Source organism: Arachis ipaensis, chromosome B4 (assembly GCF_059453495.1).
Source record: "Arachis ipaensis isolate K30076 ecotype BB chromosome B4, ASM5945349v1, whole genome shotgun sequence".
In the NCBI taxonomy this organism is placed as follows: domain Eukaryota; kingdom Viridiplantae; phylum Streptophyta; class Magnoliopsida; order Fabales; family Fabaceae; genus Arachis; species Arachis ipaensis.
The window spans coordinates 141488050-141502937 of record NC_142439.1 but is presented as its reverse complement, the minus strand read 5'-3'; the positions used below and the strand labels follow the sequence as shown (position 1 = coordinate 141502937).

At 31.0% G+C, this 14888-nt stretch overlaps 2 protein-coding genes across 2 annotated transcripts; both read left to right on the top strand.

Moving 5' to 3' along the window:
* Positions 1–2699: 2699 nt before the first annotated feature.
* Positions 2700–3441, top strand: LOC107638128 (SKP1-like protein 1B). The gene has a single exon (XM_016341302.3). It carries the CDS (start codon positions 2840–2842, stop codon positions 3290–3292), a length of 453 nt encoding a protein of 150 aa, XP_016196788.1. The 5' UTR covers positions 2700–2839; the 3' UTR covers positions 3293–3441.
* A 3339-nt stretch (positions 3442–6780) lies between these two features.
* Positions 6781–7641, top strand: LOC148569475 (uncharacterized). The gene is made up of 2 exons (XM_088485076.1): positions 6781–7122; positions 7234–7641. The coding sequence occupies exons 1-2, from the start codon at positions 6781–6783 to the stop codon at positions 7639–7641; spliced, it is 750 nt and encodes a 249-aa protein (XP_088341202.1).
* The last annotated feature ends 7247 nt before the right edge of the window (positions 7642–14888 follow it).

Sequence of the window (14888 nt, the reverse complement as noted above, 5' to 3'; positions counted from 1 at the left end):
TTAATTTTTATATTAATATCTATTATAATATTTTAAATTTTAAAAATTATTTTACTAAACACATTTATTATTATTTATATCTATTAACAATTATTTTTAATTTAATTTATTAAAAATAAATGTCATAATTTTAAAAAAAATACCTTTTAAAAATAAAAATTTTACCAAACCATAACCTAACAATACTTTAATTTATAGTGAGTCTCAAAAAAAATGAGAATAAAGTTTAAGCCACTCATTTCTCCCAAATACACTAACAATCACTCACATACTTTACGTTACGGATTCTACTACGTACTTACGTGGACTAGTTAATTACATTTCTCTCTTGGTTAACTAAAGACAATTACTAGAATGCCAAAAAAAAAGTGGAGAAGATTACTATGATATATTTAGTATTTAAAAATATATGAAAATTTTAATTTAACAAATTACTATAAATATATATTAGAAAATAACAATTTGAGACAATTTGTTTGATTAATTTATTAAATAAAATTTAAATCAAAATTGAAAATCATTTTAGTGATTTTTTTATGCAAATCAATAAATTTTGACAAAAAATATAAAACAATACATCATACAAACATACACTTTAATAGATCTTATGTTATAATTTAACGTTATTTTGATCATATGAGAATAAAGTTTAAAAAGACTATACTCTAATGGTTTGAATTATTACACAAATAAACAATTTGAATTGTAAACAATAAATATAAATATATTTCATTGAGATTTTGAATAAAAATTTAGTTGAGTCATAATTTAGGGAACTCGAATTATAAACAATTATAAGCAATATAGCCTTACGCCCTCACCATTTAAGCACATTTTGGTCTGATAATACTTTATATTTGTTTAGATATTTTAAATAATTAATTATAAACTTTAAATTAAACAACATTGTTAAATTAGAATTTGGATGGACAGACTAGTTCTCATCAGGGAAAAGAGAAAGGGGGGGAGGGGGGAGGAGGATGGGGCATGCATATATATACATGTGTATCACAAGCCACAAATTAATCAATCCTACTAGAAAATCATTAAAAATAATCAAATAACAATACATACATACATCAACTGTCCTTCACCATTTTTTTTTTAAATTATCCTTTTTTTTTTCATTTTTGCTTATTTCTCTTAATACTATAACTAATATTAATGCTACTATAACTAATATTTCATCCTTTGCCACCAATCACTCACCATCATTGCCACTCATAGCTGACAGCGGACCATTCCTATCGTCGCTTCTGCCTATTATAAATCTTAAATTTTAAAATCCTTGATTTTGAATTTTAAATCTTACTTAGATCTTAAGTTCTAAATTTTAAATTATAAATTTTAAATCATATACTCTAAATTCTAGCTAATTCTAAATCTTAAAAAAATTGAGAATTAAAAAGGTAATTTCACCTACAATATAAAAAAAAAAGATTTGGTTAATATTAACTAATTAGAAATTAATTTCATTTGATTTCAATTTAAATTTTTTTACTTGAATTTTGAATATTTTATTACTTTTAGTTTCAGATTTTTTAAATATATTTTTCCTCCTAGTTTTTTAATAATTAATTGACTGAATTAATATTTACTTCATAAATTCTTTTCAAATTAATATATGCTTTTAATATGGATGCATGTAATACGAGATATATACTATGGTTTAGTTTTCTCTGGTTTCTATATACTATAACCAGTTAATGCACTACTAATCTAAAGATGATTGTAATGAGATTATTGATGTAATAAATATAAATATTAAATATTAAATAATGGTAGGGCTGGTCAAAAGCTTTGCTATACGCTTCAGCATGGAATTTATATTGATATTAAATAAATATTAATTTAACCTAGCTACTAGCTAGCCTTGATTGCTTTCACTTTAGCAGAAAGAAAAACTGCTGTTTGACCCATAAGGAGTCTATATAATAACAATTCTTTTCTTAAAACAATAGAAAATAGAAAAGGATTAAGACTAAAGTTACGCACCTGCGAAAATGACAATGTAACTATTCCTATTCCACGCTTAAGAATTTCTCTATATATGGCAATGCTGCCATTGCACGCATGCATGCATGCATGTGCATGTTCATGTATATATGTTGTATGCATAAATATATACATATCCCCTTGATAATGTCAATAATTGAAACAAGTTAAATCAATGAAGAGCTTAATTTTAACATATTGGATATGAATTCAAATTGCATAACACATTCTATCATGTGATTCAAATATATGGACGTAATATTGTGATTATGGTTATTGTTTTTGCAATCGTATCGCTAAGGATATAATTATTTATGTTGTTTTTTTTATTAGTTTATATTTTTAGAAGAAATATAGTATATTAATATGATATTAGAATTTTATGTCTAAAATATTTAGAATTTAATTATTATTAAATTATTTTTTTATTTTAGTTCATGATAATAATAAAAAAATTTTGTGGTTCACAAATTTAGCCTAATAAAATTACAATTTTAGTTTTCATTATCTTATCTTATCTCTATGTTATCTCCTTATTTTATTTTATCTTTTATTTTTTATAAGCAATGCTCTATATATATTTAATTTTACTTTTATAATTCACACTACAATTCAATACAATTCAATCAATTAACAATCAATAAAATTTTTTCATATTTCTTTTTTTTATTCTTTCGCAATTTGATAGTTTTCTAAAACGCTCTTTTGGTTCTCTCTTCAATTAGAAGAAAAAAGAAAGGGAAAAAAGAACAACGAAATTAGAGTTAGGATTTTAGCCCTCTTTCTTCTTCGTGTATATCTAATTCAGCAAAGAATCTCTCTTTTCTTCTTCAATCGATAATAAATGGCGTCAACGAAGAAGATCACTTTGAAAAGTTCCAATGGCGAGGCGTTTGAGGTTGACGAGGCAGTGGCTCTCGAATCGCAGACGATCAAGCACATGATCGAAGACGATTGCGCTGACAGTGGAATTCCTCTTCCAAACGTCACCAGCAAGATCCTTGCGAAGGTGATTGAGTATTGCAAGAAGCACGTCAATGCTGCTGCTTCCGAGGAGGATCTCAAGATGTGGGATGCTGAATTCGTTAAGGTCGATCAGGCCACTCTCTTCGATCTCATTCTGGCTGCAAACTACTTGAACATCAAGAGCCTCTTGGACCTTACTTGCCAGACAGTGGCAGACATGATCAAAGGCAAGACTCCGGAGGAGATTCGCAAGACATTCAATATCAAAAATGACTTCACGCCGGAGGAGGAGGAGGAGATCCGCCGCGAAAACCAGTGGGCGTTTGAATGATGATGATCTGCTGCTTCTCCTGCTGCATGCATAGCTTCTGAGATGGGTGCCCTGTGGTTCCATTTATGCTATAGTTGCTAGTTTTACTTTGATGGTTTATCTTGTTTTCCCTATTTTTGTTATGTCAATGTTGTTGACTTGGTGACAAGACTTTCTCTTATTTGGATCTTAAAATTGTAATTTTGTTGGAGTAAATGTGTGGGTATCGAAAATTTTTTTATTCTTGTCATGGATTAAGGTGGAAGAGTAGTTTAATAATTATTGATGAATCTCAAAAAAAAAATAACATAATACAATTGACTGAAAAAGACTTATGTCAAAAATTAAGTAAACTCATTAAAAGACTCTTATTTGAAGACTTGTATTAAAAATATAATTATTTATATTATTTTTTTTATCAACTTAAACTTTTAGAAAAAATAATATCATAACATATATTCTTAAATAGAAAAAATATATATAAAAAATTAACTTTTAATTAATTATTATTAATTAATTTTATTTAGAATTTAGAGTTTATAATTTAGAATGTAAAATTAAAAATTTAAGATTTAGGATTCATTAGCATTTAAAATAAGTAAAATAATTTTTAAAAATTAATTAATATTAACTGAAAAAATTAATTCCTTATATTACTCTTTCAAATAACTAAAAAAATGTCAAGAGTTAACTCTTTTGGTAAATAAAAGTGAGAGTTAGCTAGTATTAATTTAAATATAGGGTGAATATATATACGAAAAATGTTTATCATATAACATTTTTGTTTCGAATATATAGAGTAGAACTTAACAACTTTATCATATCACATAACTTCGATAAAACACATCGAATTTCAACGGATCACATATATTAGACTACAATAATAGGCTAATTGTATTAAACTTCAAGTTGTCCAAAAAAAAAACGAAAATAAAACATCACAACGGTTGCATTGTCGGCTCAATTTTATGGTTATGGAAGTTTTTATGTGTAATCTGCCCATATATGGATTCATGGAGTACAAAATAAATTTATGGGATAAGTTTTTGTGAGTGAACTCGGATCATGCGAATTATTTGATTTAAAAATTTTGCATGTCAAATCGGATGGTCCGATTTGGAGCTAGAGAAATTTACATTTCGGAAGGTGGAAATCGGACCTTCCATATTTTTTGTAGGTGGTAATTTTTTTATGAAATGGAAAATCAAATCGCACGGTACGATTTGATTATTTTATATTTTTTTGAATCAAGTTAACCTAATCGAAAGGTCCGATTTGCTTGTAAAGGCATATATAAAAGAGTGTAACTGGTGGAAGAGATCAATTCGCGTCTTCTTCTTCTTCTTCAACGGCTTCTTCTGGTTTATGCTTTCTGTGTTTCTCTCTTGCTTGGTATGAAACCAAAAAATTTAGTAGTCAAGTTTATTTTCTTGTTTAAGTGATTGAGAGAAATGAGTGACAGAATTCCTTTAAAAGTATATTATTTTGGTCAGATTTTGTTACAAACATCTGAAGAGTAAAATTTGTTTGTGAAAATTCGTTAGATGTTGTTATTCCTTTCACAATCTCATTTGAAGAGCTCAAATGTGTAATGTGTGAGAAGATTGATTCTGAGAGGTCAAGAAAATATCATGTATTCTATACAGATATCCCATACCGGTGTTTGATGGATTCGTCCAGTTTCAAACCAAATATGTAACGGACGAAGCGAGCATGCAAGAGATATTTTCAATGTATATTGAAAACCGGGCTCAAATCTCATTCATCGAGTTGTACATTGAGTTCGAACAATCTGAGGCCGACCGGAATATTGTACGGGAAGATTACAATAGTGACAGTGAAGAAGAGTTCAAAAGCAACTACGAAGTTGTTGGTCCAGACGGAGATGAAGATCAATGTGACGGAACTATGGCTCCAGATGTGACAGACGTGGCAAATGCACTCGCAAACGAAGTGCCGTTTGAGGAGCCATCATTCATGCAAGTTTTGGATTTGGAAGCCATGCATGATCCGAAGTTTCCAGAATTAGGAGTGCAGGTACGTAATTCCCCGTATTTATAAAAAGGATTAGAATTTTGCAATAATTTATCTTGATCGATGGATCAAATAGTTAAGTGAAGTTGAAAAATATACTCAATTAGTATTTGTTTTTGTGTATCTGTTTATTTATTTAAGTTTAAGATAGTAATTTTTTAGTTAGTTATTGATTTAGTTAAATATAAATTAGTATTTATTAATCATTATTTAATCATGCGTTGATGTTCTTATTTTGTTTAGAATGATATAGTTACATGATGTAAAGTTTGGATTTATATCATAATTGATGTAGTAAATATTGATTTACCTTTATTTTCGGTATTTAAATATTTGTGTAGTAAGTATTTTTTGTCTGGCTGTCGTCGCGGCAGAAATTCCTATTGTCGCAGATGGTGAATTTGCCGTTGGGATGGAATTCAGTTTCAGGGAAGCTGTTATTAAGGTGATAAAAGAGTATACTATACGAAGAAGCGTAGATTACCGGGTGTATGAGTCTGAGCCATTGACATTTTATGCCAAGTGTACACAGTATGGGTCAGGGTGTGATTGGCTTATCAGGGTTAGCATGATCAGCAGGAAGTACTGTTGGGTTATAAGGAGGTATAACGGTCGTAACACCTATACCAGAGCCACCATTTCTCAGGATCATTCGAAGTTGGATTTGACCACAATTGCAGAAGCAATAAAGCCGTTGGTTGAGGTTGACCCCTCCTTAAAGGTAAAATCGGTTATTGCAAAAGTGCAATCGAAGTTCAACTACATCGTTAGTTATCGGAAAGCATGGTTGACTAAGCAAAAGGCAGTAGAAAAAATATTTGGAGGCTAGGAAGCATCGTACGAAACGTTGCCTATATGGTTTGAGGCCATGTGTCATAAGGAGCCATCAGCTGTTGTCCATTTTGAGACTATGCCTGCATATCAAGGCGATGACTTGGTGAGTGATATTCGGGTATTGCATCGAGTCTTTTAGAGTTATTACCCCTGCATTAGAGCATTCAAATATTGTAAGCCAGTTGTCCAGGTGGATGGGACTCACTTGTACGAAAAGTATAAGGGTTGTCTACTAGTGGCAGTTTCACAGGATGACAACAACAATATCGTCCCAATTGCGTTTGCTATTGTGGAGGGAGAGACTTCTGATGCGTGGCACTTTTTTTTTAGTAACCTACGACAACATGTTGTCACTCGGGATGGTGTGGGACTAATATCCGACCGACACCAATCCATCAATGCAGCTGTGGCACGCAGTAACGGAGCTTGGTCACCTCCTAGAGCTTTCCATATGTTTTACGTCATGCATATAGAGTCGAATTTTTTGATAAAATTCAAGGCACCGTACTTGCAAAAACTGGTCGTCAATATAGGTAACGTTGAGCAATTCTAAGTAAGTTATTAATAGAGTTACCTTCAACAAGTGTTTTGACCTCCTTTTTTCGTTTGTTTCTTGTTATCGTGCAAGATATTTGAGGACGATGCGGGAGTACGAAGTGCGTTACCAGTGTTTACGAGAACGGGGCAAGGCGTACACTAACTGGTTAAATCGAATCCCCCGCAAACAGTACGTGTTAGCATTTGATGATGGCTACCGATGGGGTCACATGACGACGAATTTAATAGAATGCATCAACTCAGTCTTGAAAGGTGCACGCAATCTCCCCATTACTGCACTTGTGAAGGCAACATTCTACATGTTTAACGAGTTGTTCACCCGAAAAAGAGCCGAGGCGGAAGCACAGATTAATGCTGGCCATGTATTTTCTGAGCTCGTAACCTCAAAGTTGAATGCAAACCAACTTGCATTAGGAAACATCCAGGTTAGTTGTTTCGACCGGCAGAATGAGGTCTTCGAAGTGCGCGAGATGCCAAGTGGACTGGAGTATGTTGTCGATCTCCGTCGCCAATGATGTGATTGTGGTGAGTTCCAGGTGGACCAGATTCCTTGTCAACATGTGTTTGCATGTTGTGCCAACCAACGACTGAATTGGCAAGTGTATGTGCATGATGTGTATAAGATGGACCAAGTTCGGCGGGTGTACCGAGCTAGGTTTAGGCCATTGGTTAATACTACTACATGGCCTGCTTACAACGGGCCTCGATTCGTACCGAATCCGTACCTGAGACGTGTTACCAAAGGTCGCCCCAAGAGGACGCGCTTCTTAAATGAGATGGACACGCGAATGTTACGTCGTCCCAAGCAATATAGGCTATGTGGGGCTGAGAAACACAGTCGTAGCAGATGTCGTCAGTCAGCTGGTGCAAATGCCACAGAGATAATCAGTAGATTCATAATATATTATGATATGATATTTGTAGCATTATATGATATGATATGAATTGTCCAAACATGTTAATTTAATATGATATTTGTAGCATTATATTATGATATATGAAACATTATAACATGTTCAAGTTGTCCGTGACATAGAAAGTAATCGAAACATAGAATAGATAATTAATACATAAAGAAGTTAACTACACAACTATTTTTTCGTTGTCCACTTTACATCCTTCACAAGATTCTTGTATTTCTTGGCAGCCTTTTTGAACACAGATAGAGTGTACCGACTAGCGCTATGACGTTGCGGATCAACCCTCAAATTGTAACTTTTGCCTGTGTCATTCAGAGTGCGTGCCTGACCTGTATATAATTTAATTAAACAATTAGATAAAGTATATAAAGTAATCAAACCAACAGAGATACCACATATCATTTAGTCAAACCAACCAGAGATACCATTTATGAATACAAGATAATCAACAGATTAAACATGTAAAGCAAAATATACAATATAATACTATCATTACGGGATTCTTCATCCTCATCGGACTCCTTTATTTTATCCTTCTCATCCTCGTCCTCGTCATCTGGGTCATTTACTAGGTACCCATCGGTCTCTTGCTCAAGTGTGTTAGCATTTTCTTCAATGAGTCACATGGAAACATGGTTAGGGTTTTGACTATTAAAAATTCTGCGTCCACCGTCACTCCTACTAGAGTCAACAGATACGAACCCTTCAGAAGCACTCGACGAGGTCCTGCATGGATGCCTCGCGTCCAATGAATACCTACCCACCATGAACTCAGGCTGATTACCATCTTGTGATTGTCCTGCATCTGCAGCCATGAACCCAAGTAACTGGCTAAAAGAAGCTCCTTCTCCTGAGTCAAACTGTGACATACCCCAATACTGTTGATGTATTGGGTATGACGGGGTCAACTGTGTTTGAGGTACATACTGGCTTGAGTACTGAGGTTGTTCTTGTGGAAGCGTATTTGGAGGTGATGGTGGCAGTGACTGTGGCTCCTGCTCTTCATTGTCATCATCCATATCCTGATTACCCTTATCATTCTCTTGAACCACAAGATTCGACAAGTTCAAACGGTTCCTAAATTTTGTCCGGTACCAGTACATGTAAGTATCCAATGGATGCTGCGAAGGTATGGGAAGCTCAGTAAGAACGTGGTTATACCTATTTGTCCACTGCATCACTTAAAATGAATGACTCGAAGCCGTGGACCAGTTAAGATTATTAGGACCAGTCAAGACTTCTCCATGAGCCTTGTTCAGATTCCGTTCCTGATGAGGTACTCCCTGAATAAAACCGAACTGTCGCCTATACCTATCGGTTGCATGCCACTCGATGCATTCAAAAGACACCAACAAATACTTCTTTAATGAAAACACACCTAGTCTTCATGAAGTTCATCAAAGGCCTTCCTAAAGTGAGCTAGCGTAAGATATCTATATCGTCGGTCACCACGCTCCCAGTTACGCCACCTAATATGATATATTTCATTAACACAATTGAATTCTAAATATCAAGATACGGGATAAACGTAACATAATATTACCTGTTTGCAAGAGGAAAACTGCGGAATTTCCTAGGAAGCGACGCCAGATATGTACAGTCAAAACGAGATGCCCTACATAACGCCCGGTAGAGGTGTGCTGGGCATGCCGATTCCCAACTATACTGTTCAATACTGCCAAAATCACGAAGCAAAGGTAAAAACTTCCAGTGCACATCTGTCCCATATTTATCCCCAAAAAAGATCGTCCCGATCAGCAACATAATGTGACACTTCACGTACCTCTGTATACTGTCTTCATCAGTCAACTGTAAATTTTCTTTTAGATCCTGTAGCCATGTCAGTTTTATGCAGCTTCCTCTACAGTCCGACTTATGCGGTGCAACTCTAAATTGGTGTAAACACTCCACCTCCAAGGCTTCAAAACTACTTATTGTCATACTTGTGACTGGAAGACCGTCCGTCGGAAGACCAAGAATTATAGCCACATCTTCAAGCGTCATAGCACATTCACCAATCGGAAGGTGAAACGTATGTGTGTCTGGGTGTCACCTTTCGATTAGAGCATTCACCAGTGCTTTGTGACATTGGACTACCCCAATCTGAGATGCATGATAAAAACCAGTAAGTCGTAAATGCTCCTCCACTCTATCATTGTACCGATCTAGAGGGACTAGGTGATCACATGTCAACATTCTTAATTTCTACAAAAACATAACAAATTATTAGTCAACTCATTAACAATTACTAACTTACTACTAAAAGATAATAATTTTTTAACTAGAGCAACTAAAATATTAAACTCATGCTAAACTTTTTGTTAATTACAAAATTTAGTAATTACCATGTACTAACCTACCAATTAATTAACTCTCATTGTTACAAAATTTGCACAACTAACTCAACAACACACATATTACTAGAAATCACACAACTATCATAAATTATTTTACTAAATCCAACTAAAACAAATAATTTTAACTTCTAAAATTAATTATTAATCCTTAAAATTATTCATAACTAACTATTAATAATAATAACTAATACATATATTCCTAATCAAAATTTTTAACAATATCACAACATCTACATTAATTGTTTATTTATTTACGGTTTATAATTTTTTTATAATATCTAAAATTATAATTTCTAATATTAATTATTTATTTACTATTATTTAAACATATATTCCTAAATTTTAAAAAATAATAATAATCATTCTGTTTATATTCTTAAATTCATTTTCTAACAATAATAATAATTAACTTCCTAACAATGATAATTATAATTAAAAATGTTAAAAAATCTCAAAATAAACTTACGTACTTTTAAAAAATAATAATAATCATTTTGTTTTAATTCCTAAATTCAATTTCTAACAACAACAACAATATTTATCTTCCTAACAATGATAATTATAATTAAAAATTTTAAAAAAATTTAAAAAAAACGTTGTTTTAAAAAAATAATAATAATCATTCTGTTTACATTTTAAAATTTATTTTCTATAAACAATAATAATAATTAACTTTATAACAATAATAATTATAATAAAAAATATTAAAAAATTTCAAAAAAATTACATTTGTTATACAAAATAATAGTCATCATTCTGTTTATATTTTGAAATTCATTATGTAACAACAATAATAATAATTATCTTTTTAATAATAATTATTATTATTAAAAAATAGTAAAAAAATTTCCGAAAAAGCTTACAAATGTTGAAAAATAATAATAATCATTCCGTTTATATTCCTAATTTCAATTTCTAACAACAACAATAACAATCGAATTTCTAACAATAATAATTATAATTGTAAATTATTAAAAAAATTAAAAAAAAAAACTTACATAATCATGATGACTTAGATAATGTATAATATGAAACTCGGGGCGATCAACATCTCTAACTTTGTGTTTCTTTAGTATTTTAATTTTCCTTCCACCATGCACAGCAAAGAACAATGGAAAAATGAAGAAGAAGAAGGGTGGTATGAAGTTGAAAGTGATATTTTGGATGGTGAGTGTGGGTCTTGCATGGGTCTATGTTAGGATTCAGGGCACCGTTCGGAGAGTAGCCTGTGCGCGACACGTGTCCGGGGCTTCACAACTCGGACCGTGCGTTTTGCCAAACGCAACTCGAACCGTCCGTTTACTAAGAGAGAACTCGGACCATGCGAGTTCTATTACACTGACACCACACGGATGTGAAGCACCTGTATTTTCTATATTCGAGTCCAACCTTATTGTTGCTTTCATATTCAAATTAAAAAGCGTTACATTGTCCATGAAATGACAATTATTGTATTATATGTTAGAAACAAGAGACTAGACTGGAGAAAAGATTTGTATGTCTATTCAAGTTGTGTGGAATGATACAATATAGAATGGTATTTATAAGTAATAAGAGAATCGAAATAATAAAGACGTAATATCTTATAATAAATATTCAGATATGCTAAATAATGCTAATCGATCCTAATTATATTCTAACATCCCCCCTCAAATTCAAGTGACAACTTGAGTTTGAAACATATTTAAAACAACGAAATAAAGAGAAAAAAACTGCATAAACTGAAAAAACAGGTGCAGACAGAACTGCCACTAGTCTGAAGGAAGCGCAGACGGAACTACCGCTTGTCTGAAGGAAGCACAGACGGAACTGCCGCTATCTGAAGGAAGTGCAGACGGAACTGCCAAAAAGAAACGCAGACGGAACTGCCACAAAGAAACGTAGACAAAACGCAGACAGAACTGCCACGAGAAAATGCAGACGAAACTGCTGCAAGAAAACGCAGATGGAACTGCCACGAGAAAACGCAGAAGAAACTGCCAAAAGAGAGCGAAAACTATATGATTTCTTCATAAGAATAGGTAAGCAGCAGATGACAATGGTGTTTGATCATTCAACTCAAAATAGGCTAGTCGGTGAGGTGAAAAAGCATCACATGAGTGACAAAAGGGAAAGAAAAATGGCATAGAAAAACAAGTGCAAAAACTACGGTGATTTCACTGTAAGGAAAACAACCTATTCTCTTCAAGGAGAATACCATGGCTCTGATACCATGTTAGAAACAAGAGATTAGACTGGAGAAAGGATTTGTATGTCTATTCAAGTTGTGTGGAATGATACAATATAGAACGGTATTTATAAGTACTAATAGAATCGAAATAATAAAGATGTAATATCCTATAATAAATATTCAGATATGCTAAATAATGCTAATTGATCCTAATGGATCCTAATTATATTCTAACATTATATATGATAATTAAATTTTTTATTAAATAAATAATTTTATAATATATGATACCAATTTAGTCTAAAATTTGGCCGTTGTTATTCAAAAGAAAAAAAAATTAGTGTATAAGACAAACAAAATAATAAAAGAAAAAATATTAAACTACTCTTCCACCTTAACCCAGAACAACAATAAAAAAGTTTTGTGACCCACAAATTTAGTCCAACAGAATTACAATTTTAGTTTTCATTATCTTATCTTATCTTTATGTTATATTCTTATTAAAGGATTTGTAAAATTTTAGTTTTCATTATCTTATCTTATCTTTATGTTATATTCTTATTAAAGGATTTGTAAAGTTAAATGATATAAGAAAAAAACAAGTATGAAACTGTTGAAAACAACCGTTAATCTCAGCTATTTGGATAACAAAAAAATAAGCACATAATCGTCTTGGTATCAAGGAGAAAAACACCAAGCAAATATTCTCCAACGCCACTAACTAGTTTAAGTTGAGTAACTTAAAGATTCAACAATGTAGATGCAAATTTCATGGTGACCTCTACTAATGGTTGTAGCGTCAATGTTGTGACCCTCCAAATAACGCCTTGCTAATTATGCCGGTGGCCTCGATATATCGGTCAACACACCTAGAGATGCAACTGCTTTCGCTCCCGCTGAGACTTGAGCCTGGTTTTGTGATAAAATTTCTTCATATTATAAAAGATTTATATATATATATATATATATATATATATATATATATATTATAATATTAAGTAGTTTTAAAAATAAAAGAACTCTTATGAAAAAATATATTAGAGATATATAACTAAGAAAAGTGTAGGGGACCAGCAATTTTTGTGTTTTGTGGTCAATATTTAACCATAAAAAAAGGAAAAAGTTTGGTAACCAAAATTTTTCAGTCATAGTCAACCAAAATTTTTCATATTTTACTTCATTTATATCACTTAATAACAGTTTTATTTTTTACTTCACTCTCTTATCATTCTACTTATCACTGTTCATTTTACTTATCACCGTTCTTATCAAATCTGCTAATTAATGATATTAATTAGAAAATCATATCCCTTTTTATTAGGCACTATTGTAATCAATACTTAATATTCCTTTTTATAATTTGATTTTTATATATAAAAATACAATAAAGATTAATAATAATTATATTTAAGAACGGTAATTATAATATCAATTACATTAAATAATTGCAATTGATTCTTTGTCCGTTATGGTATTTATCATCAATTATTTAAACTATATTTTATTATGTAGTTCAAATTATTTTACATATATACTAATAAATCATGATTCAAAATAATTTTTGAAGACATTATACATTTAAATCAATGTATAATTTTTTAAATCACTGTCTTTGATAATTTAAAAATTTATTTCATGTTTTTCAAAGTGAAAATGATTTATTTTAATTCACGTATATTTTTAAATTTTACTATAATTAGATTTGGAAAAAAATGTTAAATACCTAAATTAATTTATTCAATTGACAAATTTATTCATAACATCCACAAGTTCATACACATAACATCCATAATTAAGTAAGATACACATAACATCCAAAATTTTATATTAATAACATCCATAATTTCATACTCATAACATTCATAATTTCATACGTATAATATTTATAATTAACAAATTTTTACAATTAATATTACCAAATTTTAAACTATGTGTCTTGTTATATATTTCAAATTATCTTACATGTACACCAAAGGGTCATAATTTTAATATTTTTTATTTACTATTCATATGTATACTTATTTTTTTATTTTAATACGACGAGTTTATAATTATTTTTAAAATTTTATTTTTTAATTTTAATTTTAATTTTTTTATTTTATAATAGCCTATATGTAAAATATGAGTTGTATATCAAAAGTTGTTAACATAATGAAGGAGAAATTTTCGCAATTTGATTCACATTAAATTTGGAATTAACTTTTAGTATAATTAAATAAGGAAAGATAATTAATGATTTTCCTATGCCCAAACCCATGAAAATAAGATAAAAATCAAAACTTTCTCTTGTAAGATTAAAAAAAAACGTAATCTTTTTGTAGCTATTCCCTTTTCCATTTTCCCAAACTCATGAAAACAAGATAAAAATCAAAATCTTTCATCCTTATCATCAACTCCAACCACATGCAACAGCATATAATGTACTCTCCATATGCCAATAAACAAAAAAATGAAACTAAATAACATACCAACATGAATTAGATACAATGCTATGGCATGCTCCAATGACCAAGGTGGGTTTTTTCTTTCTGCATTTTTTGTCTTCCTGGTTTCTGGGATAGTGGATAGAATGAGATGGGGGAGAAAAATCTTGATATCTCACTCTATGTAATTTCTTCTTTTTTTCGGATGTTAACTCACTGGATTGAAATTGCATTTTATTTGAATTAAATGTTGATAGATATTTTTAGGGATTTGATTGAGATGAAGCAGAAATTAATTTTGAAAATGAAATTAATTACTCT

Excerpts from the sequence above, each read along its gene's own strand:
- LOC107638128 (XM_016341302.3), top strand. The coding sequence starts at position 2,840 with ATGGCGTCAACGAAGAAGATCACTTTGAAAAGTTCCAATGGCGAGGCG.
- LOC148569475 (XM_088485076.1), top strand. The coding sequence starts at position 6,781 with ATGCGGGAGTACGAAGTGCGTTACCAGTGTTTACGAGAACGGGGCAAG. Across the intron at positions 7,123-7,233 it reads TTGCATTAGGAAACATCCAG|GTGGACCAGATTCCTTGTCA; the intron begins GTTAGTTGTTTC and ends GGTGAGTTCCAG.